This window comes from Phallusia mammillata, chromosome 5 (assembly GCF_965637545.1).
Source record: "Phallusia mammillata chromosome 5, kaPhaMamm4.hap1.1, whole genome shotgun sequence".
NCBI lineage: Eukaryota > Metazoa > Chordata > Ascidiacea > Phlebobranchia > Ascidiidae > Phallusia > Phallusia mammillata.
The window spans coordinates 6772262-6790084 of NC_137256.1; the positions used below are offsets into that span (position 1 = coordinate 6772262).

The 17823-nt window shown below is 34.3% G+C and overlaps 2 protein-coding genes and 1 long non-coding RNA gene across 4 annotated transcripts; 2 read left to right on the forward strand and 1 right to left on the reverse strand.

The window, feature by feature from the left end:
* The first annotated feature begins 643 nt into the window (after positions 1-643).
* Positions 644-1478, forward strand: LOC145228206 (uncharacterized). Its single transcript, XR_013860037.1, has 2 exons — positions 644-982; positions 1269-1478. It is a non-coding gene; the product is annotated as an uncharacterized LOC145228206 (long non-coding RNA).
* Positions 1479-1488: 10 nt separating this feature from the next.
* On the forward strand, positions 1489-6976 carry LOC145228964 (NACHT, LRR and PYD domains-containing protein 3-like). Its single transcript, XM_080094191.1, has 9 exons — positions 1489-1539; positions 1629-1690; positions 1892-2003; positions 3518-5271; positions 5346-5507; positions 5566-5724; positions 5859-6020; positions 6144-6305; positions 6467-6976. Exons 3-9 carry the CDS (start codon positions 1931-1933, stop codon positions 6527-6529), a joined length of 2535 nt encoding a protein of 844 aa, XP_079950317.1. The 5' UTR covers positions 1489-1539; positions 1629-1690; positions 1892-1930; the 3' UTR covers positions 6530-6976.
* Positions 6977-7597: 621 nt separating this feature from the next.
* On the reverse strand, positions 7598-17642 carry LOC145228962 (codanin-1-like). Of its 2 annotated transcripts, none has more exons than XM_080094190.1 (19): positions 16818-17642; positions 16161-16276; positions 14362-14483; positions 14001-14149; positions 13840-13929; positions 12970-13117; positions 12460-12550; positions 11977-12173; positions 11765-11891; positions 11601-11689; positions 11080-11278; positions 10692-10833; positions 10070-10249; positions 9400-9560; positions 9299-9337; positions 9113-9236; positions 8446-8568; positions 7990-8083; positions 7598-7924 (listed from the first exon to the last, which is right to left on the reverse strand). In XM_080094190.1, the coding sequence occupies exons 1-19, from the start codon at positions 17586-17588 to the stop codon at positions 7668-7670; spliced, it is 3219 nt and encodes a 1072-aa protein (XP_079950316.1). In that variant the 5' UTR covers positions 17589-17642; the 3' UTR covers positions 7598-7667. The 2 variants fall into 2 exon arrangements, with proteins under 2 accessions (XP_079950316.1, XP_079950315.1); XM_080094189.1 differs by having other exon boundaries at positions 16155-16276.
* Positions 17643-17823: the final 181 nt, after the last annotated feature.

The window sequence follows — 17823 nt, forward strand, 5'->3', positions numbered from 1 at the left end:
ACTGAACAAGTATAAGGCTTTTGTTTTAATTCCTGAGTGGATCCTGTTTCAACCTTAATGAATGTCAGATAAAGGTGAAAAAATGCTTTTGCTGAAGTGAGGCTTGTCCTTCTGGTGTTGCTTCTTTAGTTGGGCAATATATTGGTTCTTGGGCACAAAGCAAGTAACTTCAAGCTAATAGCCCAATGGACGAAGGTCACTAAGGTCCACTAAACATTTTAGTTAAAAGTTTTGTTTGGAAAATATATACAATTGAAAACTATTGCAAAAGAATGATGTATCCATTTTAAGTGTTTAGACTGTTTTCATCCTTTTGTTTTACAGTATTAATATTGAATCAAATAAATATATTGGTAAGTTTGATCCACTTTTGTGTCACTGTGTTTTAAACAATTACTTTTGTCAATTTTGTACCAGCTTCAATTTAAAATCTACATTGTGATATAAAGGGAACCTGTGACATAATTTGATATAATACTTGTCAGAAATCATACACAAAAATGACCATAAAAGTAAAATGAACTTCACAAGACACCTTGTCATAAAAACACAACCGTTAAAGTAAGATTTAGGCACACTACATATCATTCCTTAAACTGGCTTAATCACTGTGTGGTGCAGCAAGTGACCTGTGTTGTCATCTATCTAATTAAAAGGGGCCCATGTATAGAGTGCTTTTGGCTTGTTGAATGGGTCACATTACATGTATTTTCTTTTGTCCACCCTATGAGAAAAACAAGTTTACATTCAAGCATGTTCTGTGATGTTTAAAAATGGAATTTGGATGAAGGTGACAAACAAAGGTTTTGTAGCTAGTAGTTCGACCTTGGCAACCTTGTCCAGCAATGTGACTTTCACTTGCTTTACAGTTCCAGCCTATATATTTCAATCTGTTTCAGTGAAGATTACATTTGGTGTTATTCAGTCACTACTTAGTTTTAGGAAGTGAAAACAAACTCAGGTTGAAACCCTTGAAATGGAGGTGAGTTATAATTCTATAAATAAACAAAGAGTTGCATTTCCAATTGGAAAGTAAAAAAAATGTTCTCATAAACAATGAATATATTTATCAATTGTACACATCATGCATCCTAACTAAATGCATGTTTTCAAATTTCCCAAAATAAAATAAAAAGAATTTATTAAACAATTTGGACTTTAATTGGAATTTTATTGATTAAAAACTTAATCTGGACACAGATCAAGTAGAGACAAAACTTTGCTTAACAACTTGAAACTTGTTAACTTCTTGGTAATGTTCTATACAGGTGGACATTCCTGACATATTGGATGAGTGTTCATGGATTGAACTGAAAAACATGGTGATATATCTACAACAGAAACTTCAACATTTACAACGGGAACTAGATTTAAAATGCAAAGAACATGAACACATGCATCAATTAAATAGCAAATACAATTCTGTACTCATGCAACTTAATGTAAGCTTTATTATATGTGGTTTGAATTTCTTATAGATCTAGTAAACACTGACTTTAACTCTACAGGCTATCAAACAAAAAGAGGATCATAAGTCAGGTAAGCAAGCAATTGATATTTCTTGTCTGTGTTCTCATAAATATTTTTTCCTGTGAAATCAAAACCACTGCACTTTTAATGTCAAACAGCAGACACAGAAACCCAAAAGCAAAACAAAGCATCAACTGTTTCCTGCACATCTAACACAAAGGTAAAAAAACACTTTATGCCAAAAGAGTGATTGTGTGGTTAACATACTTTTATATGAGAATAGTCACACAAAGCATTGGTTAGATGGATTGAGTTTTTGTATGACTTTTTTTGTCTGAAATAATGTTTGGTTTTACTTTTAAAGTATCAAAACAAACACACGTCTGCAGTAAACAAATTTGAATATACTTTAACTCCATAGAAAAATGAAATACACATTGATCATCCACAACAAGTGATAATGGGAGATCTACATACCAACCTATCACCTCATCACAGCGTACCATCTAATAAAAATATTGTACAAGCCAATGGTAAGGTTTAATATAATGGACATCCCTTAAACTGCAGTACTGCGATCATGATTTGCTTCAAAACATTTACATGTAAAGCTATAATGTTTTTAGTCTGTTCAACATGTCTGGAAGTTTTCAGCAAAAACTTACTTTGTATCATTTACAAACGACACAGATCTGAAGGTATCACATCAAAAATAGCCATTTTTTTGTTTCAATTATTTACCATATTGTTTAGCTCATATCTTTAGAAACAGTTGACTAAACTGTAAATGCACCTTGGCAGAGCTAAGTAACCTACTAGTATTCTAAAAGTATTCTACCTGTTTCTGTTTTCGTCTTCATGGCAACTGGCCACACTCTTGTGGCATTTGTAGACTGCTTGCAAACATCACAGCAGTTTAAAAAATTGGTCAAGGCAAAAACTCAGAATAGGTTCATGGCACTACTTAATAGTGTTTTTCTGTGATATATCAATGAAACAAGAGATTTGAAAAATATTATTGAAGAACCGATACAGACATGCTTTGTAACATATAGTGTTTAAAAAATGACCACACAGCAGCCAAAAAACAAAATAACATACATGTACATTACAACACCTGATTTTACCCTCGTCTGCAATGTAAAACAAATTTTCATTAAATAATCAAACCATCCATAGGGGCTTCAAGTCATAACAAATTAAATACTAAATGAACAAAATATGGTGCCCCAATGGATACATTTTCCTAACATGTGAGATAAACATTCTTCTGACCAAAGTAAACTTGCAAATTGGAATCATTGAGATTATAACAAAACAAGTACTAAATAAACAAAAAATGGTGTCCCAATATATACATTTCTCTAAAATGTGAGATAAACATTCTTCTGACTGAAGTAAATTTGCAAATTTAGATTATTCAGATTATAACAAACAAGTAACAAATTATAACAAAAACACAAAAAAGGTTGCATAATAGCAATTTTAAATACTTGTAAAAAGCACAACTTCCCTTTCGCTGAATATACTACACATGTCAACAGTCAACTGACTGGAATGCATAACATGAAATCTTCTGGTCGACCTTAAAGTTTGCTGCACAAATATTCTGTGTATTTGATGCAAGTAGTGCCTGGAATCTGTAATGAAAAAGTTTTTAAAAACAACACTGTGCTGCTACTTAAAACAGCTGTTTTTTTAAGATGAAAACACATCACTTTCTGTCCTGCCATGTCAAGTCAAATAATTTATTTTAAAAAATAATGTATGCATTACTCCAAACAATAAAGAAGTTATTGCATTCAGACAAAAACACATTACCAAACAGTTATATAAACAATAAGCCTTTGAAAAATCATTTTTGGGCACCATCAAAAAACATCATCTACATTCTTAAAAACTATGGTAGATTCTGCGCTTAATTATTGTTTTCAATGCAAATCAATCCTTGCGGACATTGTTTCCCCATGTTTTAACAAAAAATAACAAAAAGTAGCAAAAATTGCCAGCCGAAACTAAACAAACAACTTAAAACTATGTTTTTCAGTTTCCATATTCAAGGCAACCTTAGTTGATATGGCAAGAGAAATAGCTGGGGAAATACAACTTCCAATTCAGCTGCACACCGCCATCAAGACAGTTTCCTTACAAATCTCCAAAAAATTGCAAACATCACCTTCAATATTCGAAGATAGTGGTCATTACATTAGAAGAAGTGATCTTAAAAAGGTGTATGGTGATCCAAAAGGAAATATAAATGTTGAGCAGATCTTTCAGTGTGCACAACAAAATGCAACCGAAGAAAGTGAAAAATTGTGCACCACAAAAGATGCAAAACGCAGATTTGTCGCAAAACATGGCAACAACGTACTGGTCATAGGCCAGGCTGGCATAGGTAAAACCACTCTAACCAAAATTGTGGCACAACTTGCAGTGGATAAAAAGATTTTACCAGAGACTGAGTTTATCCTTTATGTCAGACTTCGTGATGTAAATTTTAAGCAGAATCTTCATCTTATCCAGCTAATAACTACAAAGGGGGCGTTGGATAAGACTGATCTATCAGTCGAAGAAATGCTTCTTCTAGTGAAAGACAGTCCAAATGTCTTAATTATCTTTGATGGTGTCGATGAAGTAAAAGTTGATGATCTAAAGGAATCATCTAGTGCATGCAGCCATGATGCTATCACCAAGCCAAGTGTTCTAATCCATAACCTATTGTCAGGGGATCTCCTTCCAAATGCTAAAATTCTTTGGACATGTCGGCCCAGACAAGCTTTTGAGCTAAATAAGTCACATCGTCCACATACAATCCTACAGATTTTAGGATTGGACAGAGATGCCCAGGAAAACTTGGGAAGGCAAATTTGCAAAGAAAATTGGCCACAAGTTAAGAAACATCTTTTGTCACATCCTGGTATCTTTTCTGCCTGCTATGTTCCTGTTACATGCATTATTGCCATGGCATCTTTGCATCTGGGGATCCAGGATAGCTCTGTACATTCACTTCAAACCATGACACATGTTTTAGTGTATGCTCTTTCTGCATATTGCCGATCTGATCACATGCGAGGAAAAGTGAATGACCTGGGTGGTTTAACCCAACTCGCTTGGAGTGGGTTTCTTGATGGTAAAGCTGTATTTTCTGAGTCAGATGTTCTTAAAGCTTGTTTAAGTGTTGAGGGCTTTCAGGCCTTTCTTGTAACATATATACACCCCACAGCAAATCTACAATTCCAGCTTCTAGAAGGTGACAAACATAGCTCATTTTCTCATCTGATTTGGCAAGAGGTTTTGTCTGCAGTCCATTATATGTTCTTTCTGTCATTTGATGAATTCCAAAAGCATGTGTCAGAATTCACATCCAGCCGCTGGGAGGTTGTGTCTAAGTTCATGTTTGGTCTTTGCAACAACCAGACAAAGACACAGATTCAACGCCTTCTACCAGCTACTGTTGCAACTTCCGACCTGTGGTCTCAGAAGAAACAGGCGATTCAAGAGTTCGCAGATCAGCTTTCAATTTCCATCTCCACATTTGATGTACCTGAGCAGTGCCCAAAGTTGTTGCAGGTTTCAACATGGCTGAATGAAGCTAATGATTCTGAGATGACCAATGCCATCATAAACAACCTATCAGCAAACCTACATTTGAGTGGTACCTTCTTTCCAACTGATGCAACCAGCATAGCATTTTTGCTTGCATCCAGAATAAAAGATTGGGAAATCACCACCAACAACATCCAGTTTGTTGCTGACAGCTGTACTATTTTGTTTCAAAGTATCAAACTCAACAAGTGCAAGGTAGTAGTTTCACAAATATTTAATGCTATTTGTGTCAAATGTTCCAGTTTCATGCTAACCTGGTTATACTGCAGACACCGATGTTATATCTTGGATTTAACGACTTGGATGTGGAAATGGTAGCACTTATTGCAAAATGTTTAAGAGGAACAGAACACTTGTGGATGGTCAACTGTAGCATAACTGGTGCATGTTTGCAGGCCTTGCAACCTGGGATACAACAGCTTCAAACACCAGTAATAAGATTTACATTGAACTTCTTTTTTTAAGCTTTAACTTGTTTTGCATTTGCAGATATATTTGTTTCTCAAAGACAATCCATTTGGAGATGCGGGCACACCATATTTGGCTAATTGTTTGGGAAACCTTAAAGTTCTCAATCTCAACAACTGCTCAATCACTGACATAGGTGCACAAACACTTGCTAATGCTGTGCATTGCCTTCCCAACAGAGTAGGTTCTTTATGTTAGCTTCTGTTATGTAAGTGAGTTGTAACGGACTAAGTTTGTAGTTTTAAGCTTGTTACAGTAGTGCTAACAGTCGACTGACTGATCATAAATAGGAAAAAAAATTACTTTCTCTTTAGATGTTCAATCTGAATTTGCACAACAACAATATTGGTGACAAAGGAGCCAGTGCATTGTCAACTTGTATTTTTAACCTTGATCAGCTGAATGTTAACAAATGTAAGATATTTGGGACTGGGGCTGCAAAACTTGCATCGGCTATAGCCGTTTTAAAGAAACCAGTAAGTAATGACAGTGTTGTGTTGTTGTCAACTATGAAAAAAATATTCATCATGAACACACTGTTTTTTCAAATGGATGTACAAATTATGGAAAATATAGCATAGCATAACAATATATTTTAGATGAAAAAGATAAACGTTGGAAACAATGCCATCGGTGACCAAGGTGCTTATGCATTTAGCAAATGCTTAGAAAATGTTGCAGAACTTCTAATCAAAAGTGTTGGCATTACGGAGGCTGGATTTAATCAATTGCAAAAAATGCACAGCCAGCTGCCAAAGAATGTAAGCCTTAACAAAAAATAGACACCTGCCAATCAGAGTACATGTCATATGCAAGGTTACAAACTAGTACATTATTTTTCATTCTCAAAATAAATAAAAATGAAGTAAGCTAAAGAAACAATTATTATTCTTAAGAAACAATTAACATTATACTTTTTTAGAAATCAAGGGTTTACTTGGGCCAAATTCCAGGGCTTGGCCAGACATACATCGATCTTATTTGAAGATTGGATGTACAATTCGCTACACAGTTAAAAACAACAATTCCTGTTTTCATTACTTGTCTTTGCAAGCATTTATGTTCTTCAATATACACAATGTTTCTAGAATTTAATTGAAATTGATTCAAATGAAACACATTTTGTTCAGTTGAATAAATTGACATCTTACCTATAATTGTAAATTGTTGGAAAACTGGATTGTGTATCATCTTTAATAAGCATGACATACTTTGTGTATTAACTGCATATAATTTCCTTTGAAATCTTTTGTGGTCATAAAAACAAAGAAGATGTATAAAATACCCAATGAAGCCTCCCAACTGCTCAACAAGTATCTTTTTATGTTTTTGCCTTCAACATACATGTCTATTATTCATTTGCCTTAAATAACATTTTACGCCAGGGGTGTGAAACCTGCAGCCCATTGAATAAAAGTTGTGCTGTCCGCAATGATGCATAGAATTGTAATGTACTGGAAAAAGAGTCCAATTATTAAGTAGTTTTGAGCAGATCAATGCACCCGCTGCTACTTTTCTTTGATCTGACAATAAGCAGCTAGAATCAAATAAATTTTACTTTGTTAACTCAATATAGGCCTATTTTAGTATGCAACAAAGTAAAATCAACTTGTGTTATATAAGGTGTGCCCCACAATCTAATCTTGGTAATTGTATTTGGCCCCACGGTGACAAAGATTGACCTGTTTTTTAGACGTTAAGGCAAAACAATTTTTCCTCTAGATATACACGCTTATTTTGCACCACATTGGTAAAGTAAGAATTGGCGCATTAGCAACTTGCCTTTTTAATCTTTTACCATTCAACATTGACAACTGCAGAACGGTGACTGGGCTGGAGCAATTGCATTAGCTATAGCTGCTTTAGACTAACCAGTGTGTAAAAAACATAAGTAAAAAAAAGACACTCAAATGATTTTCTATCAGAGTAAATTTGGAGGTAACTAATCCAATACAAGCCTGTATGGACTGAAAAAAATCATAAACCACTAAATATAGCTTGTTGAACATGACAATATGCCCAATGGAATTGCCAGACTGACACTTGTAAGCAGTTATAAGTAAAGAATATTTGTATTTTTGTGACAATTGCAACATCAAAAATACACCAATAGTTAAACACCATTATTTTGCCCGATTATCTGTCAGACATTTTTCTAAGATAAGTTTTTCAGATGATGTAAACATAGAGGTGTTTAAAATGTTGTTTGGCAATTCTGTCACAGATAATCTAGTTATTTGCATTAGCAACTGGCACAATAAAAAATTAAAGGATTGTTTAATGTTCAATGGCAATGCATCATAGAGTTTAGTCAAAGTTCCACATGCTGATTTGATACAGTTTAAAGTGTCTTCCTTAAGCTCTTGTTGATCTTTCAAATCTAAATACAGCAAAAATGTTTGTTTAAGTTTATTTGCGGATTCAGATGTTGTTTTTGCTACTAACCTGCTTTTTGATTTCTTATAATTGTTTCACGCAATTCATGCAGAACTGTTGAGAGTTTAGCTTCTCCATAATTAATAGAAGGCCCAGCTGTTTTCTGTAATGTATATGTTATATAATACAATTAAGGTTGTGGTAACTAACAACCTTAATTAAATTAAAAAGTCACGATATAGATTAGGTTGACAAGATAAGTGGAAAAATTAACTGCTGGGGTCACAATTATAAAGGTTATATATGTGAAAGTGTCAATATGAAATAAAGATATACAGAATAATCTGGCTAATTGCATTTTAGTTGATTACATATTCTGTTTAATTGCATATGGAGTTTGAATCCATTATTTGGTAAGAATGAACTGTAGTTAATTGCACAAAATATTAATATGTTCTAGTTGGCATACAAAAGAAACAAATTTTTGAATCATGTCTGACCCAAATAAACTTTTGTTGAATTTACCTCGTTTGAAACTTGAAGCAGTTTGACTCTGGAAACTAACAAGTCAAACAGCTTTTCTCTTAACCAAGCTGTTATAGTCTCCTTTGATTGTCGTTCAGCAATATCTGATGCTGTTTGAAGAACCTGAGAAAAAAATCACCTGTATTAAAATTTTCTAGCTTTACAGATTTTGAAGTCAACCTAAGATGGCTTTGGACTTACCAGAAAGCTGATATCATTTAAAGTGTCACTTAAACATCTTGTTCACATGCTTATGCTACAAATTTTGTGTGCCGCAAATCAGGAAAATTAAAAAAAAATGTGTTGCCCCTTGCGAAGGGGACCAAAAAAATTTGACTACAAATGTTTTTTGTGCCCAACATTGACTTTAGGACAAAAATAAAGTTACAAGAGGTGGGGAACAAGGTATAAATGAGCTCTGGCCTGGGTTGCTAGCCTCTTTTATCAAGATTTGTGCACTTCTAGAAGAGAGAAATATGCAAAAGTAGGGTAGTTTAGTTCCATTTACTTGTTTTAACAGGTCATTTATGTGCTGCTTTATACACAAGTGAAAATTATTTTTTCACTAACTTTTTCCTTTCCAGTTTCTGTCTCAGGAAAATATATTATGAAAAAATAGTTCACAGAACAATGTAATGTAACAACTTAAATGGTTTTGTTTGCTCACCTGGGGTGGGGCAGTTGATGAAACAAGCATTTGCATGCACTGAGTAACATTCTGTGAGTTAAAAATAAAAGCTTGTTGCCGGATAGATTTTGAAGCGTCTTCAAACACTTTCACAACAATAGAACTGGAAAAAGACATTCACAAATTAGGCCATAATTATGCAACAATTGCCTCATTTAAACTTACTTTATTCCATTCTTGATATCCTGTCCTTCTGGAGTTAGCCTAAAACAATGTTGCATCAAAAATTTATACATATTTTTAACATTACACAACTTTTCACCAACCTTTGAATTAGTTCATTGTTTTCACAATATTCTGGAATAATTTTTGTACATATTTGCTTAATACAATTGGAGTGACATCGCTCCGCTACAAATGAAACTGTCCGCTTCAAAGACAATGATTGGTTGCGAAAAAAGTTGGCCTCCAATGTTGCCTGTAAATTCTAAGAACAAGTTTTATGTTATGTGTAATTTTGGAATTGATGACAACATTGTTGAAGGGTTTGAAGGAAAGATTTTGTTAAAAAGGCAGCCTTAAATAAATTAGAATAAGATTTTTTGCAAAACTGATTTTAAACAACAGACAATTATGATTGTAAAACACAAATGTTGTTGAGTGTAATACATACAATATGGAAACTGTTTTTGCTGGGATAATGCATCTCATGTTCGTGCAGTGTTATATATTATACAACACACAACAATAAATTGGTGAATATTTAAATAGATTATCACTTTATGCACACAATTCAGTTTATAAAACCTCAAAAAAGGTCAATGCATTTCAGTGAATCATTTTCATATTTAGACAAAAATTAACAGCTTACAAAACAAGATGATTGATTAATATTTATAAAAAATTGTATTAAAAAGACATTTCAAGGTGACCAGAACTACAAAACAGCTTAAGATACTAGAAATTGTGATTTTAAAGCTTGAGCAAAACACATACAGAATGTTCAGGTAACTTTTCCGTTGATGGTTTAATCTTCTTTGGAAGCTGGCGACTACAGAGCGATGTTGATCGAGATTTTAATAACTTGTTTATATCATTTAGTTTCCAATGCATCTCGTATAGAAACTCATGGTTTATCAAATCAGAGGCAACTGAATCAATGCAGTTTGATGGGGGCTGCAATACAGGGTTTGTTAAATAATTATTTTTTAGAGGCAACAGACACAATTAAAACACAAAATATTTCCTAGTTATAAGTACTATGTTAGTTAATAAAAAATACTATGCATGGGCCTGTTTGTACAGTAAACTTCATTTAATCTGGCTTCATTTGGACCAAAGAAATTGTCCGAATTAGGCCAAGATTTAGATTAACGGATGTCGATTAGTTCAAGCCTTACCATGTTACAAATGATTTGTACAGAGTTTTGCCTAAATTAGTCGAAGATCCAGACTAACCCGGTTTAACCGAAGTTTACTGTACTGCTCATTTAATGATATATACCATGTGACAAAATTAAAATTTAAGCACCTTGTCAGTTTTGTTTATCCTGGTAAGCTGTTATTTAAAATGGTACACTAAAGGGAAACATACACAATTATACATAAATTCCTTTACCAATATGGTCCTTGTTGTGTTAGTTGATGTTGATTGGTAATAAATCTCATTATTGACAGATTCTTGTTCAAAGAGATAGCCAATAACCACCGATAGAAACAATTTGAACATTGATGGCTCAGTTGAAAAAGAACTGTTGGTCCTATTCATTCGAAAAAGTATATGCATAAGGCACATTAATCTAAAATAAATGGCAGCAACAAGACTGAGAGGTGATAGAAGTATATTATTTTTTGTACTGTTATTATTGTTTTGAAATGACACATAAAATGCAACTTTTTGAAAATCAGATTAAATAATTGAGATTTTGGTTATAAGACATTGAGAAGCAAACACTTTCAAAAGCATGTCTAAGAAAAAGTTAAAAATTTCCTTAGGATAAACATACTTGACTATAGAACAAAGGTTATGAAGAATATCAGCCATGCTATCTTCCGCAAATAATGTGCATGGAGCAAAACAGAGGAACTGAATCACCCATGGAACGGTTATAAATAGGTGGCCGCTCTTTAAAGCATTTTTCAGGGAATTTGAAACAAACGATGAAGCGGAGGATTCAACATGAGAAAGTCCATCTTTCACATCATCTGCAAAAATATCAAAAACATATTACACATTAAATATTTGCATTTGCATGCTGTATATTTTTGATTGCAAGCAAGAGCTTGTAAAGATTGAGTCTACAGTTTGTGCGGCTCGCAGAATAAAACGAATTACATTTTAATGTCATATCAATATTGTACCTCACCCCCTTCCCACCTTTATTGTTGACAAACAATTTTACTGTGTAACAACACAAGAAAGTACCATGAAACACCAGTATCTCACATCACAGCAAGCAGCTGACACTTATAGGGTTTCCAAGTTTGATTGTCTTAATACACAAGGAACAAACCTAAAATACCACACCTTTTTTGTATGGCAAAAATGTGATGTAGCCATAGAAGTTCGCACATATACGAAGACCCAAAATAACCTGAGAAATCATGCAGGATTCACTGGAATAATAAAGAGTTTTGTTAAAGGATTGTTTAGATTGGAAACTATCTTTTGCAAGGAACACATTGTTTTACCTGTCAACATGCTCCAAACAATTTTCATCCATAAGAGCATTTTGTGATTCAATTTCAGATATTCGCTTTCGCAGCACGTCACATAATCTTACATTTAAACTGTAGTTGTCAGCAATGGCCAGAAAATCTGCCAAAAATGTCGTTAAAAAAGCTATTTATGGTAATGTTTAAACATGAAAAAAAAATTATAATTTATTTTATGTCAAACATACCACGAAAAAACTGAAAATCTTTAAAAAGCCATTCATGTGAGGTATTTGGTTGTGCGGGGGTAGAAACTCGACTCTCCAGCCTTCTACGTTTTTCTGGGTCATTTCCCAAGATGGCTCTAAGTGCTGAACTGTTTAAATCTCTTGTTTCATGGCTTTCCTTTTCCGTTCCCACATGAAGGAGATGATCTATAAACAATCTAGGCAACGTGTGTTATGGTTTGAAGCAGATACAGTAACACAGGGACACCTGTTATAATTCAGTCTGAATGCAAATACATTTTAATGCAGCAATACCATTTGCACCAAATCTTATTGGTTAAAATACTATTTAAACTCATGTTATTCAATTTAACATGTTGCCAAGCATTAAGCATTACCAATAACATTGTTATCAATTGTATACAGAACCTTTACTTTTAACACTAAAGTGTTTTTAGTAGTAGCACAAACTGATTTGAGAGGTGTACAAAATATAGGGCATACCTCAGAAATGCGCTGTAAGTTGATAATGTCTTTACTTGAGTGACAAGCCAGCGGATTTTTCCAATAGTTTCTTTTGGTGCAGAGCTAGCATCTAAAAAATATCAAACATAATAGTCAGTTTATTCTACCCAGATAGACCAATGCTATGAACCTGAAGGCTGAAAAAACAGTAGCAGACAAAAAATGATGAGAAGTACAAATCAGTTTTATAAATACAAAGCATAAAGTATATATTCACTATTGTTTTTGATGTGACGCATAAAATTTGTGTTATGGCAACACCAAATCGACAAACTATTAGGATATTTAATCAGCATAGTTGTGCATCACAAAATTCATTTTTAATGTATTATTTAATTTCATGATTGTTTTAAATCAGTTATCAACACTGCATTAGATTATGTCTCATTAGATTATGTCTCATGTGCACTTAACAGTGTAAATACATCTGCAACAATTTAAAGACATCAGATTCTTGCCTCAGTCACAATTTAAACATTTCTGTCTTACTTAGATCATGACTTTCATGCCATTCCCTCATCAAGGAATAAAACATATCTCTCTGCTTGCGGAAACCGTGAAATGATTTTTCTGATGAAAAGTTAGTTTTGTCATCTGTCTCTGCCTTGAATGGGACAGATCCAAGGTTGGAAAAGCTCTAAAAATCAATTAAAACAAAAACCAATGTAAAAAAACAATTATTTGCAGCACATGAAAGAAAGTAGCAAAAGACGATAGACTACTATGTTTTTAAAGGCAATACTGTAACCGATAATCCACAATTACATAGGCTGATATTTAAAGCCAATCATATTTTTGCAGCAAAAGACATTCATAACTTTAAATTAGCAAAAAATGGCAATGTTGTTCAAAATGTCGACTGCGAGCACAGTACCAAAAAATTGTAATTAAAAGGTCAGGCTGTTACATGTTTTACTGAACGTTACAGTGTAAAAATGGGCTGAGTCAGAACCATGTACTTGGTACTGAGTATCACTGTTTTGATGCTCGGTGCTCAACTGAGCAGTTGCACCAACTGACCCGAGCATTACGTTTGCATATTTATGCCCTGCTAATACAAAACAGGATGTCTAAAGGTTAACCAAGTGACTGTTTTATATGTGCTAGATGGTGGAAAACACATACTTCTGGGGCCTGCAGAGTTCAATACACCGCTGCTGAGGTAAGGGACAGGAAAGCTACAAAACTAGTGTGAAAATGTTAATGTTGTGATGTAACACTGCACAGAGTGTGCCGAGCACTAACATGAGATGCTTGGTGCTCGACCAAACACAACATCTGCAGTTTTGGCCCATTCAAAGCATGGTTTACATTACAATTTCATGCACAACCAGAAGTGTAACACACAACAACTCTTACATTGACTATCGGTGAATTCAGTCTTTGTTTTGATTTCTCTCGGGCCGTCAATTCATTTGACAAGAAAACATTAAAAGCTGAAAAATCATCCTGTAAAATATAAAAAGGTTAGTGATGTTGTTTTTTTAAATTGTATTTATATGTCATTGTCTTTTACTCACCCTGCCTAGTGTATTTGCTTGCAGTAAAGACAGTGTTTCATCACTAAACAGGAAAAGAAAGTTTTTGGCAGCAAGTCGGCACAATGAAGTGGTAGCAAAAAATCTTGCATTCGCACAAGTTGACAGAAATTGATTAATCGAATCAAACTCTAAACAGAAAACATCCACATGAGAAAATTTCAATTAACAAAAACCTAAATCTATAAGTATGTAAACCAAATGTTTTGACACCAAGTTTTAAATGCAGAGATTAAAATGAAGGGATGCTAACATTTGTTCACAACTTGGTTCATTACATTTATTTTAATGGTTAGAAATTTATTTGTTATCCATTAATGCAAATCTTCTATAATAAATTTACCTGTTGGAAGAATGCATTCACCATTTCCATCAACAGCTTGCAGTGCAACAAGCACATGTATTTCTGCAACCACGCTTGCGACAAATGATGAGGTTATGTAGTGGACATAAAGATCAGCAAGACTGGAATGAAACAGAAAGGATAAGATTCAACACAATCCTAACAGGGTTTGGTTAGCTTTACCACAGGGGTGCAAAAATGCGGTCGCACGGTCGCGCAACCAATAAACTTGCGTGCGCGACCGTAATTTGCAGAAACAAATAAAGGTGGTTTATATGTTTTTAACTATACATTATCAGAATAATAATAAAGTACTGATGCAGCGTCACAACTAGCGGAAAAATAGAGTTTAAGCAACGATTTACCAATATTGTTTTCGCGGAAACACGCTCAAACGATTTACGTCAGTCGCATACTGAAGATTTTAATTTTTGAGGCACTATCGCGATGCTAACTGTGTAAAAGGTGCAATCATCAATTGACATGACGTGACGGTTCAATTAAAATAGTGGTTGCCTTACTTTATTTTATACCCCATAAAGAACAATTATTCTCATAATCAGCATTTCTTACACGTTGGGCGCAACATGTCACTCTCGCCGCACATGTATTTACAACGGATTTGTAACTAACGACGCTATATTTTGGCGAAAAAAGTTAGTGACTAGAATACTGTTCTCGTATCAGTTAATCGTATTCACATTTCCTTCATAAACGCCTGTTTCTCACTTAGAGTTTATCCAGTAATTTCTAGTTTAATAAATTAGACTACTCTCTCAGAAACAGGTCAGCGCTAGTACCATAACAAATAAGCTGAAGTCAAACATTTGTAAATGTGTAAAAGGTGCTTTATCTGCCGTTTCTGCAACTACTTGCAGTCACTTCAAACGAACTTTTAGCTCAGTTGCCATTGCAACACAATCTCTGCTTTAGGTTGAAACGTTTACTGTTTGTTTGAACATTTGAGACAAGCGGAAAGACGTTCGTCAGGTGTCGGATTAAAAGCTGGACAATATGCACTTAGGCAGACGAATTATTGCGGCAAACTCTATGTGTTAGCGGTCATGCGTTGATTTAAACTTATTTTTTAGGGTTTAAAAACTGGCATAAACAAATTTTGCAAGGCTATTGGAGAGACCTCGGTTGTACGCTATTGTGTGCAAAAGATGCCAAATGTTCAGGTAACACACAACTTAACAATTTAGAAAGTGACCTCATTAACAATTGAGACCGATCATCAAACGGTTCAGTTCAATCTATGGATTAAGCATAAACTTTTAGGCACAAGCATATGGGATATTCTGAAATAAATGAAAATTCTTGAAATCACTAGATTATTACAACAACATTAAGACATTTGGTGGTTGTTTGTAAATAAGGAACCTGCGATACGGCTATTAATAGCGAAATGGTTGTGCATTAGGTAGAAATAGACACATATACAAAAACATGTGTACTACTAAAATTTTCTGCGCGCTACCAATTTTTGAAAAATTTTTGCACCCCTGCTTTACCAGATATCATTTTAGTTATGCTGATCAATGTTTTACATGCAACTGCAAGCATCAAAAACCTTGCACAAGACCACAACATATAAAACCTGTTATGTCAATCTTAACCCACATAAGAATAAACAAGCAGTTGGTTTTGTGGTAAATGTAGTCTAGTGTTTGCATTCCAGAAATATAAAATGATTTTCTTAAACAGCCCTGCCTTGTACATGTCGTAAAGTGGTAACCCTAGTGTAGATGCATTAAAAAACACAGTCACATTTAAAAATGCTTATTACACACTGGTACCGTTCCAGTTCATTTTTATGCTGTGGTGGAGTGGCAGTATTCTGAAGTAGGGTCGATGCATCCTCTGTTTTAATAGGGCTTATAAACTGAAGTTCTTTTTCCAAAGCATCACCAATCTAAAAACAAAACTTAAATTTGCTCATCGGTACCTCGCTGCACATAAACTTGTTATAGGCATAAACTTAGCTGGTAATTTAGTAGCTACATTGTGGACTAGAGGCTAAACAATTATTTAGGCTAAAACTCTTCAGCTGAGATATACAATGCACTCTAGAATGCACCACAACAGCTACATGGTCAAGAACAAGAAAAGTTGCAAGTGCTACATTTATTCATTTAGATCTATCTATTCTAAGAGATTTGGAGTAAGTGCTTGAAAAGATATGTACCACCATACCAATAGATTTTTGTTAATTTCACACATAACAATTTTTTGTTATATCCCAAATTTTGCCCGAAAAGTTAGTTAGTTGTTACACAAATGATAAGGGTGGATGTAATCGCATTCAGAAGGGCACAGAAAGCAACAAGGTTTTAGTGCACTGATGTAGCCCACAAAAACTCTTGAGCAATTACCAAAATAAAATGCAAATCATTTAAACAAATGAAGAGTAAAAAATAGTTTTAAATGTTTGAAAATCAAAATATTTTATTCACCTGCAAACTTTCAACATCAGCAGACAAAGCTTTATCCACAGAAAATATTCTCGTTTGCAGAAGTTGCTTGCGTTCCTGTTGCAAGTCAAGTTTTACAGTTGCTGACGCAAATTTATCATTAGTGTTCACAGTGGATTTATCGGCAGTAAACAACTGACATCGTTCTGAAGGTCTTTTGGTTACTAAAGTGGGCTTTATACGACGACTGACTTGCTTGTGATCTGACAAAATGGGCTTTATGGTCACAGGTGCTTCTTTGCCCAAAGTCGGAAAGTCACTTGTATTTGCAAGGTCAAACTTAGGGGAAGATTTTATTTCTGTAACTTGGGTAAGAGGGATTCTTCTCTGCTGGCAATCAGATTTCACATTATGTCTACCAGGAGCAGCAGTTTCATTCTGCTTTACAAGTGGTGACTTTCCCCTTGATCGTCGGTTTCGTTTTGTTAATCCCATAACTGCTTCCATAGATTTTGCTGATCCTGATGGTGAAAATCCATCTCTTTGTTGCTTGGGAGTGCTGACCCTGTCTCTACTCGCTGATTTTTTACCTGACAGTCTTTTATTTGAGCCAATATGAGTTGGGTTACTAGCAGGACTTGTGCATGTTGCCCGAAGTTCACACAGCTTGGAGGCAGCAGTGTGAACATAGTTCAAAAAGAAAGATATAAAATGTGGATTGCATAGACTTTTTGGAAGCTCATTTGCACACTTGATGACTGTATCCGACCTCAGGTACTCCGTCAGTGTGGAGCAGTGGTCCATAACAATCATCACAAAAACTTCCCTATCAATCTAAAAGTTACTTCAGGTAAACAAAATTTGTTTGCCATTGTAAACTTTAACAGTATAACTACTGAGTTAAGACTTTCAATTAAGAAAACTTTGCAATCCTTATCTTAAGGTTTGTTTATTGATAGTTTTTTACTTTTTGGCAAAACTAAAACTGTGATACATCGTGGGACAGTGTCGGACATCATGAAAACAGCTGAATTCTAAATTTCAGGTA

Excerpts from the sequence above, each read along its gene's own strand:
- LOC145228964 (XM_080094191.1), top strand. The coding sequence starts at position 1,931 with ATGGGAGATCTACATACCAACCTATCACCTCATCACAGCGTACCATCT. Across the intron at positions 5,272-5,345 it reads TCAAACTCAACAAGTGCAAG|ACACCGATGTTATATCTTGG; the intron begins GTAGTAGTTTCA and ends GTTATACTGCAG. Across the intron at positions 6,306-6,466 it reads ACAGCCAGCTGCCAAAGAAT|AAATCAAGGGTTTACTTGGG; the intron begins GTAAGCCTTAAC and ends ATACTTTTTTAG.
- LOC145228962 (XM_080094189.1), bottom strand. The coding sequence starts at position 17,588 with ATGATTGTTATGGACCACTGCTCCACACTGACGGAGTACCTGAGGTCG. Across the intron at positions 10,250-10,691 it reads ACACAACAAGGACCATATTG|CCCCCATCAAACTGCATTGA; the intron begins GTAAAGGAATTT and ends CCTGTATTGCAG. Across the intron at positions 9,561-10,069 it reads AAAAGTTACCTGAACATTCT|AATTTACAGGCAACATTGGA; the intron begins GTATGTGTTTTG and ends ACTTGTTCTTAG.